This window comes from Bombus impatiens, unplaced genomic scaffold (genome assembly GCF_000188095.3).
Source record: "Bombus impatiens unplaced genomic scaffold, BIMP_2.2 scf_0317, whole genome shotgun sequence".
Classification (NCBI taxonomy): Eukaryota; Metazoa; Arthropoda; class Insecta; order Hymenoptera; family Apidae; genus Bombus; species Bombus impatiens.
The window spans coordinates 1,577,566-1,597,999 of NT_176736.1; the positions used below are offsets into that span (position 1 = coordinate 1,577,566).

The following is a 20,434-nucleotide window of genomic DNA, read 5'->3' on the forward strand; positions in this document are numbered from 1 at the left end:
CCCCCCCCCAGCAACCTGTTTAACCGGATAAAAACATGAAGAATTAAGCGCACTCTCCTCGGTCCGAGCTGCGGCCTCGGTTGTCTCGGATCTATTGAAAAAATACGCTTGACACGCGCTCGCATTGTAAGCACCGGGCATCGCGATAAATTTAATATCGAAACCGCGATTCGATGTTTATGAAGTTCGCGCGCGCATTCATCCGCGAGATTGAAATGCGGCCTGGCGCACGGCCGCGGGATCGCGGAAATAAAAAGTTCGTAAGAACAAAGGGGTCCTGTCCTCGCGGGATATCACGTTCCCCCCTCGTAATAAAAAGTAAACAACTCTACGACCCTCATAAATATGTATACGGCAAGACTTCTAGTAACCTGCAATTTTCGTCGCGTGCCACAATTCTCGACCGCCTTGGAAGCCGGTGAAAAACGCTACTAGATTGGGCTTTTTCGCTTGGATCATCGAGCGAGAGGAGGAAACACCATTTGTCAAATTAATGGAAGAAATTGTTCTTATTATAGCTCTTACCTTTTTTTCCTTCTACTGAGTAGTCAAACCTTTATGTTACATAGAGATTACATACAGAGAAATGATAAGTGGACAAACACTGCGTAAGAGAGACTCTGTTTGGAAACGTTGGAATTGCTAAAAATTCAATCAACTTGCGGGATTTATTTATTAATAGACGGCTAATTTTTACGCGTTTATGGAAAATTTAAAGGTACAACATTGAATAAATAAAATATTAGTAATATGTGGTTAGATATCAACACATGTCTGCACGCATTGATAATGAAACGAGTGAATTCTCAGGATCCTGTAACGATGATTTATCGGAAGAAGCCTGAATTCGCAAAAAATAGTTGATACTTATTCCTAAAAAATATTTCCAATCATAGGTGTAACATTTTCATGGTTGAATAACGAAAAATTTGTTACGGAGATTTCATGGGAAATTCCGTTGGTATCTTCGTAAGTATTTAATTACTACGACACGCTGCTTAATTTACTAAATCTTATGTGAAATCGTTGGCATAATGCGTATCGTTAAAGGCGAGATGTTCATGAAACGGACCGGACTGGCAACTTTTTTTATCAGCCGGTCGGAAATTAAAGTTGCAGGCCAAGGCGCTTCACGGCACCCTTTCCGTTTAGGTTTTTCTTCCCCTTAACTGATCGTCGTGCTCGTTTTGTCAATTACCTCGATCGTCCACTCCTCTCCTCTCATTCTCTGCGTCTCGCTACTGTAACCGTGCTCGTTACCGTCGGACTAAGAATGGCTCGAGCTGACAAGTGCGCCGAGTGACATGTTTTCGGCTTTCTGTTTCTTTAGCGCTTGCCTGATGGACGTGACGTTTAATGACTCAATTTTGAGAACCAAAATTACGAATCTTGGTACAGTGATAACGATTGAAAAGGCTGCTGCGATCACGAGACTATGCTACTTTCCAGTTACACGAATAAACCGATTGAAAATCGAAAGTTACTTCTTGAAAGTAAATTCATAGTAATAAACTTTTGAAATTTTTAATACTAAACCTATATCTTTACAAAAAATACAATTCAAATATTCAAGCTGCATCCTTATTACTGCAAACATTACGGTTTCAGAGATACGGAGCGTTTATTTAAGAACTTGTTATGGTAGCTGCTCAATTTGAAAGCAACAGCGGAAATATGTTGAATAGATGGAATCGTTGATTAAACGGATGAATCTCTGATTAGAAAGAACAACGTTTTGATTGGCTAGAGGGCTGAAAGACGTTTTTCCGCAGATGTAATAACGCGGTTGCACGCGTTTAAACTTCGTTCGAAGTTCAAGTACACAGCGAAGATAAAGGGTACGAAGTTGTCGGCAGACAGCCACTAAGACAACCGATTGTACAAGGCGGTCTCAAAGAGCATCGAGGATTATTTTGAACCCGTTCTACCTGTTGAAGGTTTTGAAGTGCTCCTCTCTCTCTCTCTCTCTCTTTTAACTCGTCTCGCCGCCATTTCGACCGCGTTGTGTCTTCGCCGTCAAAACTCCGTCTACAAAAATTCGATTCGGTGGCATCCGGATGAAATAAAAGTAAAAGATAGAGAGTTAGAAAAAAAAGAGAGAGAGGAGGAGGAGAATGTAGGAGAAAAGAAGGAGGAGAAGGAGTTCGCTTGAAATCGCATTTATCCGACGACAGAAAGTGCTCCACTTTGGAGAAACGAGGCGGGAGGAAGTTCGTCGTTTCAAGATCGCCCTTTTCCAACAAAAGATGCTTCTTGCTTTCATCGTGTATCGAGCAAACGACACGAGAATGGCGAATTAGTAAGAAAAATCAGAGGATCCGAAGACGGATCTCGAGACGATCTCGCTTCTCTTCAAGGATGTTGAAAGTTCAAACGTCACGGATTGTTCTCGCCGACGTTGTCCGAATTGAAATTAAAAAATCAAGCAATTCAATCAGGAAGGAGTGCAAAAAATATAGATCTTCATCACGTTTTTTTTTCATTCTGCTCTATTTTTTATCCTCTCTCTTTTTTTATTCTTTTTTTTTTTTTTGTTCTCCCGCTTTCCTATTAAGAGAAAACATCGAAACGTTTCTGTTAACGTCGAAACACGCCAACGGTCCATTGAAAGGGAAGCCAGAAAATTAAAGAAAAATATCATTTTTGCGTTTGTAAACCGGCCGTACTCCCGGTCGATGCGTTTCCTTTGTTGAACAAAAATTATAATAAACGGTATTTCAGGAGTTTTAATTGAAGCTTGTACTGGTGGCGGAGTTCTCCGGGGAGGAAAACAAAATAATAACAAAAAAGAAAAAAAAGAAAGGAACACGGGGAAAGAAGGGAAAAAAAAAATATATGAAAGTTTCGCGTTCTTATTTGCGCCGGGGAAAAATATAAAATTTCAGTGTACCGCCTCGCAAAAGCGCGGAATACGCCGTTCGCGTTTCTGCTCGTTATGAACCCTTTAACGGCCGTTATTCTTTCGAAATCCGATACCAGAAAAACTGTTTCTCTCTCCCCCTATCGATACCTTCGCCTCTGTGAGCCGTTAATTGAAAATATTTTTCACCGGGCAACGACAATGTAGAGTAAAATCGATGGAAATTTTCTCGCAAGATGCCTCTGAATTTTACACGGGCCAACAGAATTATTCGTTCGTTTATTTCTTCAATTATTATCAACTAATAGATCAATTAATAACATTTAAAAATAGTTCTGTAATTAAACCATCGAACAACCTCGAATACTACGTGAAGTATAACGTTCCAGAAGTAACGGTTATATCAGGTTTAAGGAGAAATGAACAGTTGGCTGTGACTCAAGTTGAGTTAAATACTATTGGTACATGGCGAGTGAATCAGAATGTAGTATCACAGACTGGATCTACGTTCGCATATTAAGTTTCTAATTTGGTTGTTCTTGAAACGATTCACATGTCGCTTAACACTGCAAAGCTGCTAATAAAGGTACAATAAATGATAGGAAGACGTTACGAAGAAGAATGAACAAGCTGTCTTTGAAAACTTCTAATTTTTATGCGCATTTCGTCGATCATATATTTCCTTGATCACTTTAAACGTGGAAAAAACATCGTAATATTCTGTTGTTGCAAAAGGACAAATTCTTGCGATGTTTTCTTCCTCTTTAAAAATATCCACATGCTTTTAAATACCTCGAAAATTTCCATCATTCTCCCACGAGTTGCGCATGATGTACCTACAATATCGTGCTTGATTTACGATCTTTTCGCGTTGCATTTATTAAGACGAGGAAAGAAGAATCCTGACAATTAATCGGAAGGTCTACTCAGAAACCATACTAATCAACTCCATTTTTTATTAATTTTTATTACATAACATGCTTCCACAATTTCGTTCAACGCAACAAGATAACATAGATAACGGTAAATTCTAAGGTAGATTTAAAAAAACAATGTTAACTGTAGTCTAGCATCATCGCTTCTCTGTATTTTCCAAGTTGATGAAGTTGTTCAACGTAGCTTCTACGCGGCCTATATATGAAACTAGATCTTGTGCGATATCAAAACCACGGAACCCCCTACAGAGACAATAAAGAGAACGCGTAAAAATTCAGGATGGTGAGTACAATCATCTCCATGAAATCATATTCGTCATAACTAGCAACCTCCATGATACACCGTTGGTTCGGCGAAAGAAAAGGATAAAACGCATAAAACAGCAATGTTCTATCAATAAATATCCACGTCAGGGGAACACAGAGATCTTAACGCGATGTCACGACATTGCACCAAGTCATGTGACATCCTCCGGTGATTTCCGCGAGGTAAGATCGCGAATTCGACATGTTTTCCGTGAAGGATGTGTCCTCGACACGATGCCGTGCGGTTATGGAAAAAGCTGCAAGGGAATCGGCCTGGACAGCGGTTTCCTAACCGAAGAGAGGGAAAAGACTCGCGTCTCGCGTCTTCGTTCGATCAGTGAATGAGATTCCAACCGGTATGTATGTCGTGCGTACGTCACGCTCGCGCGGTATGAGGCGGCGAGGCGCGCGACCGGTGTCGTTGCACGCTGATTCAGCCGCGATTTCACGTATAGACGCGTGTTACCGCGGGATTTCCTGATGCAGCACGCGAGCCGCTGGAGCGTGTCACAGCGTCGCCGACAACCGGCTTGTGTCGCAATTTATTACGTACGAAACACACGAGTATCTGGTCGAGAAATGCCGGTTAACGTAGGCCGATTAGCATAAGCACGAATTTCCTCGTGTGTCACCAGCTCGAGATTGAATCGATCTTTCCATTTTTTTTCTCCGTATTATTACTTTTTTCATTTTTCGTTGATATCGCGACAGTATTTGTTTCAAGAACTGTTTAATCGGATCGATTATCAAGGGAGTCACCGGTGACTAGCCTTTCTTACTCTACCGATGATCAACAATGTAAAGATCAATCAAAGAAACGGTATGTACGTCAAGTTTATAATACCTGTAATATTAGCGATAATATCAAGAACTATTTAATCAGGTTGATTATCACGGGGGGTCACCGGTGACTAGCGTTCCTTGCACGACATTGGGATCACCGATGAACAATGGTATAAAGAGCAATTTAAAGGAATGGCGTGTCCGTAAAGTTTATAATACTTATAATGTTAAGAACTGTTTAATCGGGTTGATTATCACGGGGGTCACCGGTGACTGGCATTCCTTGCATGCCACTGAGTTCACCGATAAACAACAATGTGAAAAATCAATTAAAGGAACGATGTGTTGGTAAAGTTTGTAATATTAGGGACAATGTCAAGTAACTGATTAAAAAGTGCTTAAACAATTTTAGTCTTTTCATAGATATTTACATGAGACATTGAAAAGTCAACTCGAGTGTTTTGATTTTGATTTTGATACCAGATTTATTGCTGTTACGGGCAAAATCTGCTCAGGATCAACAAGTACAGAATCTGTTTATAACAAAACTTTGTTCTCCTTCAGTCATTGCAACAAGCAAATACATAATCGCGGCGTTCATTTTACAGAACGTTCTTATTGACCCATTAAAATAAATTAAAGAGTCACTTGTACGCTTCATTACGCGCTAATTTTTTAAATTTAATTTATTTTAATTTTTTAAACATTGATAGTATCATTTCTGGTATACAGGGAAGGGAGGAAACGCAACGTGTAACTGTTTCTTCGTAACCGTGCCGTTGCGTCGGTCAGTCGAGAAGGGTTTCTCCCAGTGCTTTGGTTTTTCTGATGGACTAATTTAATGTCGGAAGGCGCGTGGCTCACTCTTCCGTAGTGGGACGTCCTGATGATCAAGATTTCAAGAGTTCAGTCCCTCGGTATTTTCTGAGTCATGCGTAACATTCTATGATCGCGAATATCCGGTACCTACTTCACACCTGATGACCTTATTAAAGAACTTTATTAAAGAAGAAGGAGATGGAACTGCCGTGAAGGCTCTTGGATGATGTTCGATAGATGCTGAAAGTTCTATGAAGCGTCTTCATCGAGATCCAAAGAACAATACAAAGAACGTCGCATTTCCAATTTAAAATGCCGTGGATAAAGTAAATCCCCGAACAGCTCCAATGATCTTTCACGAAAAGATACAACGTGGGAAAAATTCATAGAAACCAATCATAGCGATCATGTTTTATAACCACTGTAATCGAGAAGTATCAAATGGATTTATGTTCTTTGAGACACCGACAATCTGCATTCTCTTCGGCGTTACTATTATCACTGAAAAGCTCAGTAAGAAATGTCGTGAAAATGGATAGGAGAAGGCTTAAAGGAATAAGAAAAAGATAACACGAAATATTTGTTAGACATAAGATATTTTATTAAATGTTATGATATATCACTAGGTATATAAAATACTTCTAAAGGATCGTAGTATAAATATGTTAATAGTTCGTGTGTATTATCGATACATCGTAGAAAGATTGAAGGTTGTTTTGTTCGATAAAAAATTATGACAATTATAATGCTTACAATTACAATATCTCATAACGTACAAAGGATAAATAAAAGAAGAATAAATAGTATAAATAATAGTCGTATAAAAAATAACCGCATGACGCGTCTATCACATTGTTTGGCAACAGAACCGATTGCATTCTATAAATAATCAAAGATAATATCTTATTACATAATATTACAAGGACACGCTTGTCCCTGGAACAACGAGTATTGAGCAAATCAAGATTCTCCGTATCCGGACGTCACTAAACATTCCAAGTTTATTTACGGATCTACAATTGTAATTGGCTTCATGACTTTGATCATTATATTATCTCAGATAGTTATCAAGCTACATTACTTGATAAGAAAAACTAGCCATTTACATACTTAATATAGATCGAATAATTACCGGAATGGTCTGGACCGAGAAAACGAAACAACAATATTGCGTTCTTAATATCTAACAAGGCACTTAACGTGTGTTGAATTAACACAGAGTTAGTAACTACGAGTATACAGTAACTATTCTACACGGTATCCTAAACGCAAATTTCAAACCACTGAATATTAACCTTATCACTAATGAATGTTAGGATAGTGAGATTATCACCTATACAAACCGCTAACTGATACTTCTATCTAATTCAACGTTGTCGATATCATTTCTTCATTAAGATTTATGATCATTAGTAATCCAGTCCTTTCATTTTAAAATTCTTCGCTTTAATCGTATGAAGGTGCGCACATACGCATCCGGTATAAATCGTCACTGGTTCATTCGCATTATTGGGGATGGGCAGGTCTATTATTTCATAGGTCTGTATACAACAATGAGGCGTATTACTCTGACACCTGTTACCAAGATCGGTTGGATTGCACTTGATGTGATGTAGATTGCTCAGCACCCGGCTGCCAAATATCTCCCCGACTGGTTCAATCGTGTAATTGCAGATCGATGCATTTTGCAACCTGCTCACTTCCACCACGAAACCATCGTTTATTATTTCCAAATTGCGTCGTTTTCGTTGCGCAGCTATCGAATTCATCCATACGGCCCCGTCGTCGTTGATTTTCGACAAATTCTTTGACCTCCATTGATTACTAGACTCGATTAGATGACGTATCCTTCGGAGTTGTCGATAAATACCCTGATGGCGAACGTGGAACCTCTCCGATCGTATCCTGGCCTCTGTAAATTCTTTCTCTGTGAAGTTGACAAGCAGAATGCAAACAATAATCCCCACGATGGTGTATAGAGACATGGTTTAAAATTTAATCCAAATTGATCGTTGCTTCTTTAGGCTAAAAGTTGACGAACTGCCAACACCGATCGATACTCGAGAAACTTCCGACCAAGTTCCTGTTCAACTCTCGTTTTCACCGAATCTTATCCGAGAAATGTTCGATTTAGTCGTCGAGGTGTAAGAACTGTTTCAAGAGGCTTGGATCGTTCCTGGCGGTTTGCTGAAAACTGAGTGAACTCTCCCTGTCCACTGCCGGAGTTTTAAGGTAAAGAAACCGTGGGTGGTAGCCACCGCATCTCCACCTCGGGAGTGACCAATCCCCTGTTTCGTACCGGGTGATATTTAGTTTCCCATCGTGGATGCTTTCTTCGTTATTGGCCGTCGTGACGTCAATGGGGTCCCTGTTTCATTTCCTCTTGCAACAACACGCGTCCCCTTAAATATGTAAGATAGCGGTGTTTTCCGGCGCAGACGTCACCGATCATCTATGAAGGAAGGAAAGTGGCCAATAGGCTGGTACCGGCCAGTGGCACCGGTTCGTGGAAAATGAGAAAAGGGAGAGATGATGGATCGTGATTCCTCGCGTTACCACACATAATTAACACACCTCCTTTGCCTGTTGGCATTTTAGGACGACATATTTTACTGTGGCAGACTTCTTACGCAGGCGGTGACGTTTGTGATCAGAAGTTCCACCAGTTTGAGGACACGGCTGACTAGTCGTTTAATAGCGCCGGGTCTAGATGGATGGGATTTGTATTAGTTCGCGCGTCATTCGCGTAAACCAGTCAAATTCCAGAACTGGGCACTTTCACGTAATATTGTTTCTTACATAAAGAATGAACGATTTTGATCACAACGATTTTCCATGAGTTCTCGCAATCTACCATTCCCGCAACGTCTCTTACATTTTCCTATTGTTTTACCCGGAGGAATATTGAAAACATTGTCTCGGGGATTTCACGCGAGATCGAAGATCTTGATGCTTTACGAATCTTTCGCAGGAAAATCAATTTTATTTTATACATTAAAATAAGGTTTAATATGAAAATTTAGTGTTTTTTATTATATTTAAATATTTATATTATATTTATATTTAAAATTCAATGCAATCAGAGTCTGATCTTTTCATAGATTTTTGCTCGTTACTTGTATAGAGTTATACAAGTTTTAATAAAAATCCATGTACAGTCTCGAAGAACAGCAACAATCAGAGGCGTGCTGCGGTACAGACTTTAGAATTGATCAGAATACTATGCATGAGAGAGATTAGCATTTTGTGAAAATAGGCGTCACTATCTTCCGTAATCTGATAAATGTATCGGAGATTTTTGTATGGGTGTATCAACGAATATATTGGAATCACTGGATACCGAGAAAATATAAATTAAGACCCACTGTCAGGTTTATTTTATGCGATAAGGAAAATAGAATATAGAGGGAATTCATAGAATTTTATGATTTGTCTTCGTGGCTCGTTTTAAACACTTTTAATATTTCGAAACTTCATTCTTCGATTACTTTACACTAATTAAGATATAGTAGTAATATAAAATAGAACAGCAAAACTTTATTCAGTCAACGTTATACAATTTCCTCTCGCGTAAGTGTCGCCTCGTTTTTATTATTGGATGCAACAAAAAACACGGGACAAAATGAAGCTGGAGTATACATAAACAATCATCGCTCATTTTTATTTTACTTTTTTAACAATACTTTATTATTATCAAAACATGACAAAGTTAGATAAGAAGCAAGAAGAACAACGACATAAAATAACAATAAAAGAAGGAACAGATGTCGGGAGGATGTGTCGTTTGTATAGAATGTACAACATTTTTATTAATTCAAGCGAACAGATCCGGCGACAGGCTGCTCCTGTTCGGAAAACTCGCGTGTGTACCGAATTTCAACACGGAATCCGTGGCAACGACGCAAGCTCTTCGGATGCATTCGTCCATCGAAAGCGCTGGGTGATAAGCTTTAAAATATGCAAGAGCGCCTAGAAATGCATCTCCAGCTCCCTGTACATATATCGTGAATATCAGCGATACGATTTCACGGACTGTCGTCCCTTTGGCTTATAAATTAATTGTCGAGCATAAACAAATTTTTCTCTATAGATGATGTATAAGGAGGTAACAAAATAGGAAATTTAAAAATGGAAGATAAAAATATTCTTAAAGCTTAGAACAAGCGAAACAGACAAATATTCTATATCTGCACACTAAACAAACAAGATCATTGAACGTACCGTTGTATCTACAGGCTGAACGTGACTAGTACAAACTTTTTTAATTACTCTATCGCTTTGAGACGCATACACCGCTCCCTGTTCTCCAAGAGTAATAATCACTATGTTGCAACCCTTATCCAAGAATTTTTCAACAGCCTGCTGTATACTTGATGGTCCCTGAAGCTGCACTCCACTCATAAATTCCGCCTACAGATAAATACATGTTACAATTAAATTAAAAATAAATTCCTAAAAAAAATTAATTTTTATAATTTGATAGTTCGAAGATACCTCTATCTCGTTGACGCAAAATATGTCACAGAGTTTCCATAAATCTGGATGGACATTTTCCGCAGCGGGTGCCCCATTCACAATGGACAAACCTATCACATTCCATTTTCCATAACTAATGTGTGTGTTTCATGGAAGAATAAAACATTACGAAGGGCAACTGACCATGGCCTTTGTGAATCTTTAAAGCGTGTAGAGTAATTTCCTGAGGTACCTCAAATTGGCATAATAAAATAGAAGCATTCTTGATCATGTTGGTCGCGGAGTCCACAAAGTTGGAACTCATCAACGCGTTCGATCCTAATACGATTACTATACTGTTTTCGCCTAAAATTGTCAAATTTTTCTCGAGAAATTTCGTGCACTTTAAACATTTGTAAAACTAAATTCTATCAAACTCTGTCAGTATTAATGCCTATTACTCACCATTCTCGGTAACTGTAATATGTGCTATTCCACTGTGTTGGTTTGGTTGTATTTGAACGTGAGAAACATCTATATTTTCTTCTTTAAATATTTTTAAGTACTCTTGGGCATAAGTATCAGAACCTAACTGTATAAAAATTAATTACCACAAAATTGTTTTAAATTTATTGCTTATAGTATAATTTATTAAAAATCGCGAATAGAACTAAAATTCATACAGAAGCAACAATTGCTGTTGCGGCACCAAGCTTAGCAGCTGCTATACATTGATTAGCACCTTTACCACCATACTTTATCTCATATTTAGTACCAATTAATGTTTCACCAGGTTTTGGTAAACGGGGAGAAAAGCTAGAAAATGATACATATTCATTCAATTATACAATAAATTATGTAATAAATATGACAGGAAGTATATTTAATTTAAATTCATTCGATTAAATATAGATTTGTATTTTTTTAATGTATTCGACATGTCTAACATTAAATATAAGGATTTTATTTTTGGAAATATATAATTCAGCTGCAGTATATTATACATATAAGTCTTAGTTATTCAAATATTGCAGGAACTCCATTTTAATTTTCATATAAAAAGAAATTGTTCTTTATTAATCTTCATTTTGTAATGTTCCTACATTATAGATTTTCTAAAAAGTTAAGCAAATTGCTTATACTTACGTCAAGCAAAATGATCACTTACCAAGTGAAATCAATCATGCATGAACCAACAACAACAATTTTTGGAGACATTTCTCTTCGATTTAATTAGTCACTATTTAAAATTTTTAAGACAAGAACGTCTTTATCGGGGTTATGTAAGTAATGCCTGTCACGTAGAAACTGTACTTTTTAATGGAAAAACATGAAAGATACTATTCATATAAACGACTGCAACCGATAAAACTGATTATCTGAATTTATCGCAATTATCACATGGACCAATGTATTCATTTGATAAAACTTTTTTGTATCATACATATAACCTAACTGAAATGACATGTGCAAGTACGTAAACGAATGAACTTTCATTTCATATAATGAGATAGTTTAATACGAAAATAAAGTATTAAGATTAGAAAAGAAATAAATATTAAGGTCTTTATTATTATTTCATTTTAAAAATACACATTTTGTTCCACTACATATGTATAATACATTTATTATAATAGGTAAAGCTAACTTCTCCACTTTAAAATTCATAATCACGTTTTCAATTATGGAAAATAACAACATGATTACAATTAGATCTAAAAAGAATACAAAAATTACGATTAATGCGTTCTTTAAATGTACAGATAAAGATGACCAAAACAATAATATACATAGAAAATTATTTCACTGTCATCTATCGGCAAATGAATGAATCTCGTATAAAATAAATATTTATCTACTATCGCTGAAAAAATTCGAAGCATAAAAAGAAGCTCTCTTTCAAATAATAATAAAAGAAATTTTTTATTTTATTATTGATAGAAATATCTCTTCATAAAGTAAATAACTTCTTAATTATTTTACTTGATAATGATATTCTATAATTTACTTTATTTATATTGTCAAGTGTTCATTAATAATTTAGTATAATTATATATTTATTTATAATAGTCTAAAATAGGAATGGAATTATTTTTAATTCTAACTAAATACCTTCTCATATTTTAACGCTACTATGTAAGGGCCAATAATAATCTCCCTTAATTAATTACTTCTAACTACCGGTTATAATTTCATAAAGATTATATTTTCATTATATATCTTAGAACCTATGCCAATTCTAGTTATAAATGAAAATCTCATACCTCTTAATTTGTTAATTCCATTAAAAAACTTTGAGAAAAAGTACCTAAATTGATGACAGTAGTACGGACCTTCGACTTCATTCTTGTAAACATTGAGTTTGGATATAAGGAAGTAATCGTTTTTCCCATCAGAGGTTCATCAAAGTGCATTTTACATAAAATCTTTGGTTTATAAAGTTGTTTTACTTTAAAACCAATCTTACAGAACTTAAATAATGTGTGATTTTCACTGGAACATACACGGTATGGATACGCCAGTCCTGGTTGGTAAGTTTCTTCCTCTGCCATTAAAATCATATATACATATGTATTTAACAAATATACTATTAAACAAATATACTGTAAAACGCTAAGTACAATGGCATTAATTAAAACATATCGAATAATATTATTATAGGACAACGTGTAATCAATTATATCACTTTATAAATGAATCTACAACGCACTATTTACTATTGTTCTCAGGAATGTCGAAATGTATTAGTTGATATAAAACAACTTCCGTATTTTTTAACATAAAATTAACTATCGCAATTTATTTAAACTTTTTTTGTGCACTGTTTGCAATTTTATTTTGTTTAAATCAGAGAAAAAAATTAAAAGTTCATTTTCGTCTGATTTAAAAATTTTAGTAAGGTTATGATAGTTTAAAATTTTTTTATTTGGTATTTAGTAAATAATAAGATTATGGATCTACTTCGTACTGTTCAATTTACATTTAAAAAAAGCAAATGACAAATAAACTTTGACACCTATTTCTTTCTGATTGACTATTTTATTTGTAATATATATTTTAAGTATTAATGACATTAATTGTTTTCTATCAACAGGACAATCCATGACTTCTTAAATAATTGTAACAATCTTGATGTTTTATCATGGAACAATTAGATGAAGTGCACAGTGACATTAATAAAGTAGAATCATCGATAAAAGTAGATGTATCTTCTTCATTAATATCAGAATCAACGACTGATATTGTAAAGGATGTGAAGGATATTCCGGAAAATCAAGAAAATAAGTCACAAGAATGTACAGATAATATAATTCAAGATGTTTTAGTAGTAAATAAATGTGATATAACAGATTTAAATAAAAAATTTGAAAGTAAAGAAAGTAGTGAGACAGAGAGCATAAAGAACACTGCGATTAATGAAGTAGAACAAGAAATAATAGATAAGGACCCACAAATTGATGATCAATGTAAAGAAGATGAGAAATCTCAAGAAGAGCAAGCAGAAAATACAACCGAGGTTGGAGATCATTCAAGATATGCAGATGACACATCTTTAGATAAAGAAAGTACAAACAATGTTGAAGTATTTAATACAAATGAGGGTGAACAAAACATTGAGAAACATAACGTTTGTACAGTGTTAAATATAGATACAGTTGGTGATACTAATGCTCAGTGTCAAGCATTAATTAAAACACTTAGTGAGACTTTTGATGATAAAGACCAAACATTGCACGTCACGGATACAGACACAGATTTGTCTAAACTAGTTGATAGTAGTTCAGAAGTAATGGTACTGACCGTAGAAACTATTAATGAAATGAATGAAAGTACAGAAGAAAATATTGTTTTAACTGTACATGAAAAGGATGCTGTTGTAAATTCCAATGAAAAAAATGTTTCTGCAGAACAAAAAGAAATGAAGAACACTGAAATTGTAAATGAAGAATTTAATTTGATAGATTATGCACAAGAAAGTGATGGAACAATTATAGAAGTAATCTCAACAGAAATCGTGGCTCAAGAAGTTCCTGAAAATTGTAGCCAGAAAGACAATAAGGAAGTATTAAATCACACAAAGACAGGAAACGATTCTATAACTCCTATTACCTCAGGGGTAATTAATGATCTAGGAACTGCAGGTGACATTGATATTAAAGAAAAGAATGTAAGTATTAAAGAAGGCACTGATATTAAAGGAGAGGACATAAAGGAAGAGTGTAAAAATACTGATGCAAAATATAATGTAGAACAAGAAACAACAAATGGAAATGGCAAGACTGAATCTTTTGATAGTTCACATAAAATTAATGTAGAAAAGAAAATTATTCATAATAAAATTGTCGTACCTACACATGTTGCTAATACAGAAGGAAGGAATAAATCTATAAGTGAAGCAGATAAAGTGAGCATAACTAACAAAAGAAGTGTAATTCAGGATATCTTTGATGATTGGGGTGTTGAAAATGCAGAAGATGATAGTCAGTCGGTATCTAAAACTCCAGATACAGTAGAAATTGAATTGAAAAGTTTACTAAATGACACAAAAACACGAACTATAGAAGAAGGCACAGTTGTGCTGGTTGAAGAAGAAATTACATGCATTGAAAAAGAACCAGTTGTAGATGCTGGAAAGGCTGTAGAAGTTGCTAAACAAAACAAAGAAATGCAAATATCAAAGGAACAACTTGATAACAATCAAACTATAAAGAAACAACAAAATAGTATAAAATCATTACTCAAAGACCAACTAACTCATTCTATATCACAGGCTGTTGGAAAGTCTACAAAAGATTCAACACATGATACTGTGACATTTAGTCAAACTTCGCAAATTATACCTATTAATCGTGGTCGAAATTTAACCAGTCAATCTTCACAGGTTGAAATAGCAGAAGCATTAAAAGAACGATTCCGTGAGAAACAAAAAGTAGTAGAACAACCACCACGACCTGATATATTTTTTGTTAAAAAACTAACCCAGAGATTATCAAGTAAATTAGTAGGTAGTCCAGGAACCGCTTTACCAGCACTTATACCATTACCTCAGCCTACTAATCAATCCCTTATTCAATGTGATAAAAAGTCATCAGATAATACTAGTACAGGAACTAGCAAAGAAAGCAATTCTGATAATAAAGAGCTGTTAGCAATACTGGAAGGTGATGTTGATCCTGATTGGTCTAACTTAAAACCACCAATTTTAGCAGAGGAAGGAAAACGTTCAGTAAAGATTGAACAAAGTGGTTATAACACACCACCAAAACTTGATCCCTTAGTTGAAAGAGAACTAGCATTGAAACAACTTCTGGAATTACCTGTTGCATCATCTAAAAGAAGTATACAGAAGAAGAAGAAAATAATTAAAGCTACACCTACTAAATCTTCTAAAGCAATAAAAACAAAAATCATATCTAAAACAGAGAAAGAAACAATTGGAATGGAACCAAAAAATAAAACTACAGAATCTGTAGAGGATACGAATTCTTCTGATTATACTTCATCTTCTTTGCTTATCGAATCCCATACTTCAGAAAGAAAAACAGATATACGAGTAGATGAGTCAAGATCAGGTAGAAAACGAAAACTAACAGAAAAAGCTAGGGAGCATGAACAACAACAGAACATTGTAAAACGTCAAAAAGTATATAAAGGAAAACTTTCATTGGGCAAGAAGCAACCTCAAGACCAAGCTCCACCTGACATTAGCTTGCTAACTGAAAATCATGTATCTAAGGAGACCATGGTGCTTCCCAATGATGAGGTTAATGTCATAATAACAGATGAAATAACAGAAGAACATGTCACAAATAATAATAAAGTAGATATAACATTAGACAAACTTGATGATACACAAAATGTATGTAATATAAAACCTTCAAAACAAAATCTTAATAAAAAGAGATCACAATCTATTGCTAAACAAAATATAGCAGTAAAAAAGATATTAAGGCAAAACATATCTTCAAATAAGAAAACTGCTACCTTAAAAACTAAATTAAACACATCAAAGAAATCAGGATCAAAGATAGTTTCAAAGGCAAAACGATCTACAGAAAATAATGCTGGAGATTCTAAACCAAAAAAGAAAATCATAAACGAAATAGATAGATTACTTCAAGATGAAGGTGTTGTAAATTTATTGTACGATGTAGAACAACCAGATAAAAAAAGATTAGTTCCCATTACCAAATCTCAAGCAAAAGTTATGGATATACAAAAAGTACAACGTGAGCTTAAACTTAGAAAGAAGTTAGTACGTAATGCAGTTTTAAGATTACGTACTTCAGCAGGTGTATCAAAACCAAGATCTAAAAGGACTTCTATATATTTGAATGATATGCAAGTAGATAAAAAAATTGGAGATCAAGCCACGCCAGTAAAACAAATAAATTTATCTCAAGAGTTTATTTTACCTGCAAAAATAAGAAATGCAGCAGATGCATCTGTTATAATTAGGAGACATTCATCTAGCTCATTTTCCAGTGCATCTGGAAGTCCTAGAGTTAGTATTGATACTCCAGAGAAAAATGAAGGAGTTAAAGTTGATGAAGGGGGATTCCATTCCTTAAGATCTACAAAAAGACGACATTCACAAGACGAAAAAATAAATGTAAAAAAAAGTAAAAAGAAGATTGTACAAAAAAGTGACACAGGAATTGATTTTGTTGACATTGTAGAGGATAAAATTGTATTTCCTGAACGTCTTAATAAAAAGTTGGATTCAAAAAAAGCTGATAAAAATCCCAAACAACCAGAAACAGACGAAACTAATAATGGTTTAGGGAAAGTTATTACAAGATCAAATGGTACAGCTACAGGTAAGGTAACATCAAAAACAAAGAAAACTACAAAGAACAAAGTTACATTTGCTAAAACAAATGAACCAGATAACAATGAAGAATTTTCCAAAGAAGAAGATGAACTTTCAGCCTGCCTTGCAGAAGCTGCAAATGCGCTATCAGTAGTCAATGCTGGGAGTCGGTCTGCAAATTCAGCAACAAATCGCAAAAATAAAGGTGAACTCATTTTTAAAAAAGTAAAAGTATTTCGTATTTATAATAAATTTTTATATCTTTACTAAATTATGATAATAATTACATTCTTATGTAATACATGAGGTACTGAATAAGATTATTTTTTAGTCAATGCAAATACAACCAAAACACTAGAATCAGATAATAATAAAACAAAAATGGAAATTCGAAGTCAATTTAGTAATAAGGAAATAAATATACGTCGACATGGAAATCTTGTGCAGTTAATACTTACACCATCATCTTCAACAAAAATAAGAAATGCTCTCACTCTCCAGGTAATAAAATTATGGAGGAAACTATATATTTAGTACTCTTTTTTATATTATAAATACATAATTTTATTTATATATCACATTATATTAATTCTTTTAGGTGATGCAAGAATTTCGTGAAACATTATCAATTCTAAAAAAGGATGATGATTGTAGAGTTGTTTTATTAACATCAACAGGTAGCAGTTTTTGTGAAGGTCTCGAATTATCTATGTTGCTACATACAAATAAAGAAAAACGGCGGATACATGCCCAGGAAATGGCAGATGCGGTTAAGTATGTAGTTATCCTTGTATAAATATGTATCATATACATATGTTACATATATTTAATTAATTAAAAAGTTCACTTTTTTTGTACTTAGGGACTTCATTAAAAGTTTAGCATCATTCAACAAACCTATTGTTGCTGGAGTTCAAGGAGCTGCAGTTGGACTTGGAGTAACAATGTTGCCTTTATTTGATCTTGTGATAGCTAGCGACAAAGCCACATTTAGTACACCTTATGGTAAATTAGGGCAAATTGCTGAAGGTGCTGCTGTATTTACTTTATCACATATATTAGGAAGTGCAATTGTAAGTATATTAAGCATTACATCTTTCTCATAATTAATCAAGGTTCTTACATGTAGTAAAAGTAATATTAAATCAAATTTGAATTAAAATTGCAGACAAGTGAATTATTATTAGGTGGTAGAACTCTAACAGCTAGTGAAGCACTAAGGGCTGGTCTTGTTACTCGAGTTTTATGGCCCGATAGATTTCAGGTTGAATTACTACCAACCCTAAAAGCTATGAGTGAGCAATCCTCACAGGTATGTATTTTATATAAGTTTTTTTTTATAATATTGTTATTATTTAGATACATAGATGTTATGTCCATTAAATTAAAATTATAACTTGTGAAGTGAACATTATGCATTGTTAAATGGTAGACAGTAACCTTTATAAGCAGAACCAGAATATAATAGTTCTTGAACATTCTCTTTGTTTCTATCTTGGAAAATGCATAAATGATTTTCTGGACAAGTGCATCTATAGTATGTTGAGTATAGATCAGACCGTATGTGTCCACAAAATTCATAAGTGTTGCACATTCTTCTCTATATAAAAAAAAAGTAAAGTAAGATTTATTAAAATGTATACAAGCTTTTATTAGAATATATTAAAATATACATTTTACAAATATTCGAAAACACCTACCTTTACACATTTAAATGTTTGTATAATAAAATCATTTTCTAGATATGTATATTTTTTAAGTCTCCAGTAATGTAATCCTGGGCAATTACAGTTTAAAATTACATTATATGGTATTAGATAAGAATTATTTCTATCACTTTTACCATGAATTTCTATTCCTTCTTGATTATATTTACATGTGCTCAGTTCTGTTATTGGAGCACAAAACTGCAAAAATAAAAAAGAAAAAGATAATTTTTAAATATAGGTTTAAATGTATGTGAAATTTATGTTTGTACATACCTTCATGTGCGATTTGTTGTTAAGCGAAATAGACGAATTTCCAAGTTCTTTTGTCCATTGCCAAGGACATTCTTTTCCATTAGAACAACGACAAAGTCTTTCTGTTAAACTAGATACCCAAAATCGGTTATGAGTTACGCTACATACTGCATTTATTACACATTCATGCAAATCACTCTCTCCATTAATCTGTAATAATATACATTACATATTTTTCCTATATATAATATTTTATAAATATCTTCTATCCTATCTACATAATAATTGGATATACATACACCATCCCAGTACTTGAATGTAGTATTATTTAATTTACTGCTAATTATAACATAAGAACTAAAACATTTAGTTATCGTGAATAATAGGAAATTAATTAAAATAATCATTTTTATACATACAACTAAATTGATTTATAGAATCAATGTTGTATTAAAAATGAAAATAGGAACACTGTGCTCTTGCACTCGTATCAGTGATGTGTATAAAACTAATTAATATTTATTCTATACATCCTGAATTTTCTTTGTTTGCATATGCATTGAGAACTGTTATTTAATATTCTGTTTATTCATTTTCAGTCTATGGAAGCTACGAAGACATTGTTACGTCATAGTTTGCGAAAAAAATTGGATGCAGCATTAGAATCAGAAACGTATTTGCTGATACAGCATTGGTGTTCTGTAGAATGTCAAACTGCCATAAAGGCTTACATTGATGGAAAAGTGCAGTAAATATTTAAATGGTAATACTCCGTTTTATCTGTACATCTGTTTTTAGTTACTTGTAACTTATATACTAAGAAAGAAATAAGAGACTATTATTGTACAAGAAATGAAACAATTATTTTGGCGAAGTATTACATGTGGTGGTAATAATTTTATAGTACATATAACAATATGCAAAGTGTAAATACATGTTTGTCATTTGTTATATATAATTTGTATATGAAGTTGTATAATACATTATTTCCTTACAAAAGAAGAATTGTTTCAAAGTTAGTTCTCACATTTATCATTTATTATTGAATACTGTATATAAAATTATAATGCATTATCAATGATACTCAAAATATGAAAATGACAATGAGTTCAATTAAAATATCTTCTAAAAAGACTTCAAAAAATTCAATTGTGTGCTACAGATGCCCAATGACTTTGAATGGAAGTACTAACGTCATATTCCAACATACCTAGTATTATAAATTGGATTTGAAGATTAATAACGAGATAATTAGTTTGGGGAACGTAAAAGCGAGAAAAGAAGTCATGGATCTGGTGTGTCATTTTACATCAATCAACGCACGGTTATTTTAAATTAAGATATAAAATATAGAATCAATTATTTGGATGAACTATTTTAATATTAGATGATTTAGAATATGGATTTACATGCACGCATAATCACATACAATACAGATAAGGTATCTAATATTATTGTTTTGAATAATTTTTAAATTATGCTTTGCCTAAAAAATGTATAA

General features: G+C 33.9%; 4 protein-coding genes across 9 annotated transcripts; 1 reads left to right on the forward strand and 3 right to left on the reverse strand.

The window, feature by feature from the left end:
- Positions 1-6,352: 6,352 nt before the first annotated feature.
- On the reverse strand, positions 6,353-7,834 carry LOC117151603. Its single transcript, XM_033320480.1, has one exon. The coding sequence runs from the start codon at positions 7,686-7,688 to the stop codon at positions 7,113-7,115; it is 576 nt and encodes a 191-aa protein (XP_033176371.1). The 5' UTR covers positions 7,689-7,834; the 3' UTR covers positions 6,353-7,112.
- A 1,508-nt stretch (positions 7,835-9,342) lies between these two features.
- LOC100747765 (ribokinase) lies at positions 9,343-11,936 on the reverse strand. Of its 3 annotated transcripts, none has more exons than XM_012385029.3 (8): positions 11,782-11,936; positions 11,327-11,471; positions 10,842-10,974; positions 10,624-10,750; positions 10,363-10,524; positions 10,198-10,289; positions 9,925-10,113; positions 9,343-9,694 (listed from the first exon to the last, which is right to left on the reverse strand). In XM_012385029.3, the coding sequence occupies exons 2-8, from the start codon at positions 11,374-11,376 to the stop codon at positions 9,518-9,520; spliced, it is 930 nt and encodes a 309-aa protein (XP_012240452.1). In that variant the 5' UTR covers positions 11,377-11,471; positions 11,782-11,936; the 3' UTR covers positions 9,343-9,517. The 3 variants fall into 3 exon arrangements, with proteins under 3 accessions (XP_012240452.1, XP_033176369.1, XP_024222980.1); XM_033320478.1 differs by lacking the exon at positions 11,782-11,936 and adding an exon at positions 11,733-11,748; XM_024367212.2 differs by lacking the exon at positions 11,782-11,936 and having other exon boundaries at positions 11,327-11,718.
- A 497-nt stretch (positions 11,937-12,433) lies between these two features.
- On the forward strand, positions 12,434-20,434 carry LOC100748007. 4 transcript variants are annotated; one of them, XM_024367209.2, is made up of 9 exons: positions 12,434-12,689; positions 13,253-16,979; positions 17,049-17,177; positions 17,304-17,473; positions 17,571-17,746; positions 17,835-18,045; positions 18,141-18,284; positions 19,533-19,696; positions 20,096-20,434. In XM_024367209.2, exons 2-8 carry the CDS (start codon positions 13,301-13,303, stop codon positions 19,683-19,685), a joined length of 4,662 nt encoding a protein of 1,553 aa, XP_024222977.1. In that variant the 5' UTR covers positions 12,434-12,689; positions 13,253-13,300; the 3' UTR covers positions 19,686-19,696; positions 20,096-20,434. The 4 variants fall into 4 exon arrangements, with proteins under 4 accessions (XP_024222977.1, XP_012240448.1, XP_024222978.1 ...); XM_024367210.2 differs by having other exon boundaries at positions 12,435-12,689; positions 17,073-17,177; XM_012385025.3 differs by having other exon boundaries at positions 13,253-17,177.
- On the reverse strand, positions 18,283-19,455 carry LOC105680698 (kappa-scoloptoxin(11)-Ssd1b-like). Its single transcript, XM_012385031.3, has 4 exons — positions 19,233-19,455; positions 18,955-19,143; positions 18,673-18,879; positions 18,283-18,572 (listed from the first exon to the last, which is right to left on the reverse strand). Exons 1-4 carry the CDS (start codon positions 19,338-19,340, stop codon positions 18,384-18,386), a joined length of 693 nt encoding a protein of 230 aa, XP_012240454.1. The 5' UTR covers positions 19,341-19,455; the 3' UTR covers positions 18,283-18,383.

What these genes read in the sequence shown, in the direction of transcription:
- LOC117151603 (XM_033320480.1), bottom strand. Translation starts at nt 7,688, where the DNA reads ATGTCTCTATACACCATCGTGGGGATTATTGTTTGCATTCTGCTTGTC.
- LOC100747765 (XM_012385029.3), bottom strand. Translation starts at nt 11,376, where the DNA reads ATGTCTCCAAAAATTGTTGTTGTTGGTTCATGCATGATTGATTTCACT. An exon ending in TTTGCGTCAACGAGATAGAG is followed by an intron (nt 10,114 to 10,197) that starts GTATCTTCGAAC and finishes ATTTATCTGTAG; the next exon opens with GCGGAATTTATGAGTGGAGT. An exon ending in TTCAGCCTGTAGATACAACG is followed by an intron (nt 9,695 to 9,924) that starts GTACGTTCAATG and finishes ATATATGTACAG; the next exon opens with GGAGCTGGAGATGCATTTCT.
- LOC100748007 (XM_012385025.3), top strand. Translation starts at nt 13,301, where the DNA reads ATGGAACAATTAGATGAAGTGCACAGTGACATTAATAAAGTAGAATCA. An exon ending in GAAATGGCAGATGCGGTTAA is followed by an intron (nt 17,747 to 17,834) that starts GTATGTAGTTAT and finishes TTTTGTACTTAG; the next exon opens with GGACTTCATTAAAAGTTTAG. An exon ending in TGAGTGAGCAATCCTCACAG is followed by an intron (nt 18,285 to 19,532) that starts GTATGTATTTTA and finishes ATTCATTTTCAG; the next exon opens with TCTATGGAAGCTACGAAGAC.
- LOC105680698 (XM_012385031.3), bottom strand. Translation starts at nt 19,340, where the DNA reads ATGATTATTTTAATTAATTTCCTATTATTCACGATAACTAAATGTTTT. An exon ending in CATTCAAGTACTGGGATGGT is followed by an intron (nt 19,144 to 19,232) that starts GTATGTATATCC and finishes ATATTATTACAG; the next exon opens with ATTAATGGAGAGAGTGATTT. An exon ending in ACAACAAATCGCACATGAAG is followed by an intron (nt 18,880 to 18,954) that starts GTATGTACAAAC and finishes TTATTTTTGCAG; the next exon opens with TTTTGTGCTCCAATAACAGA.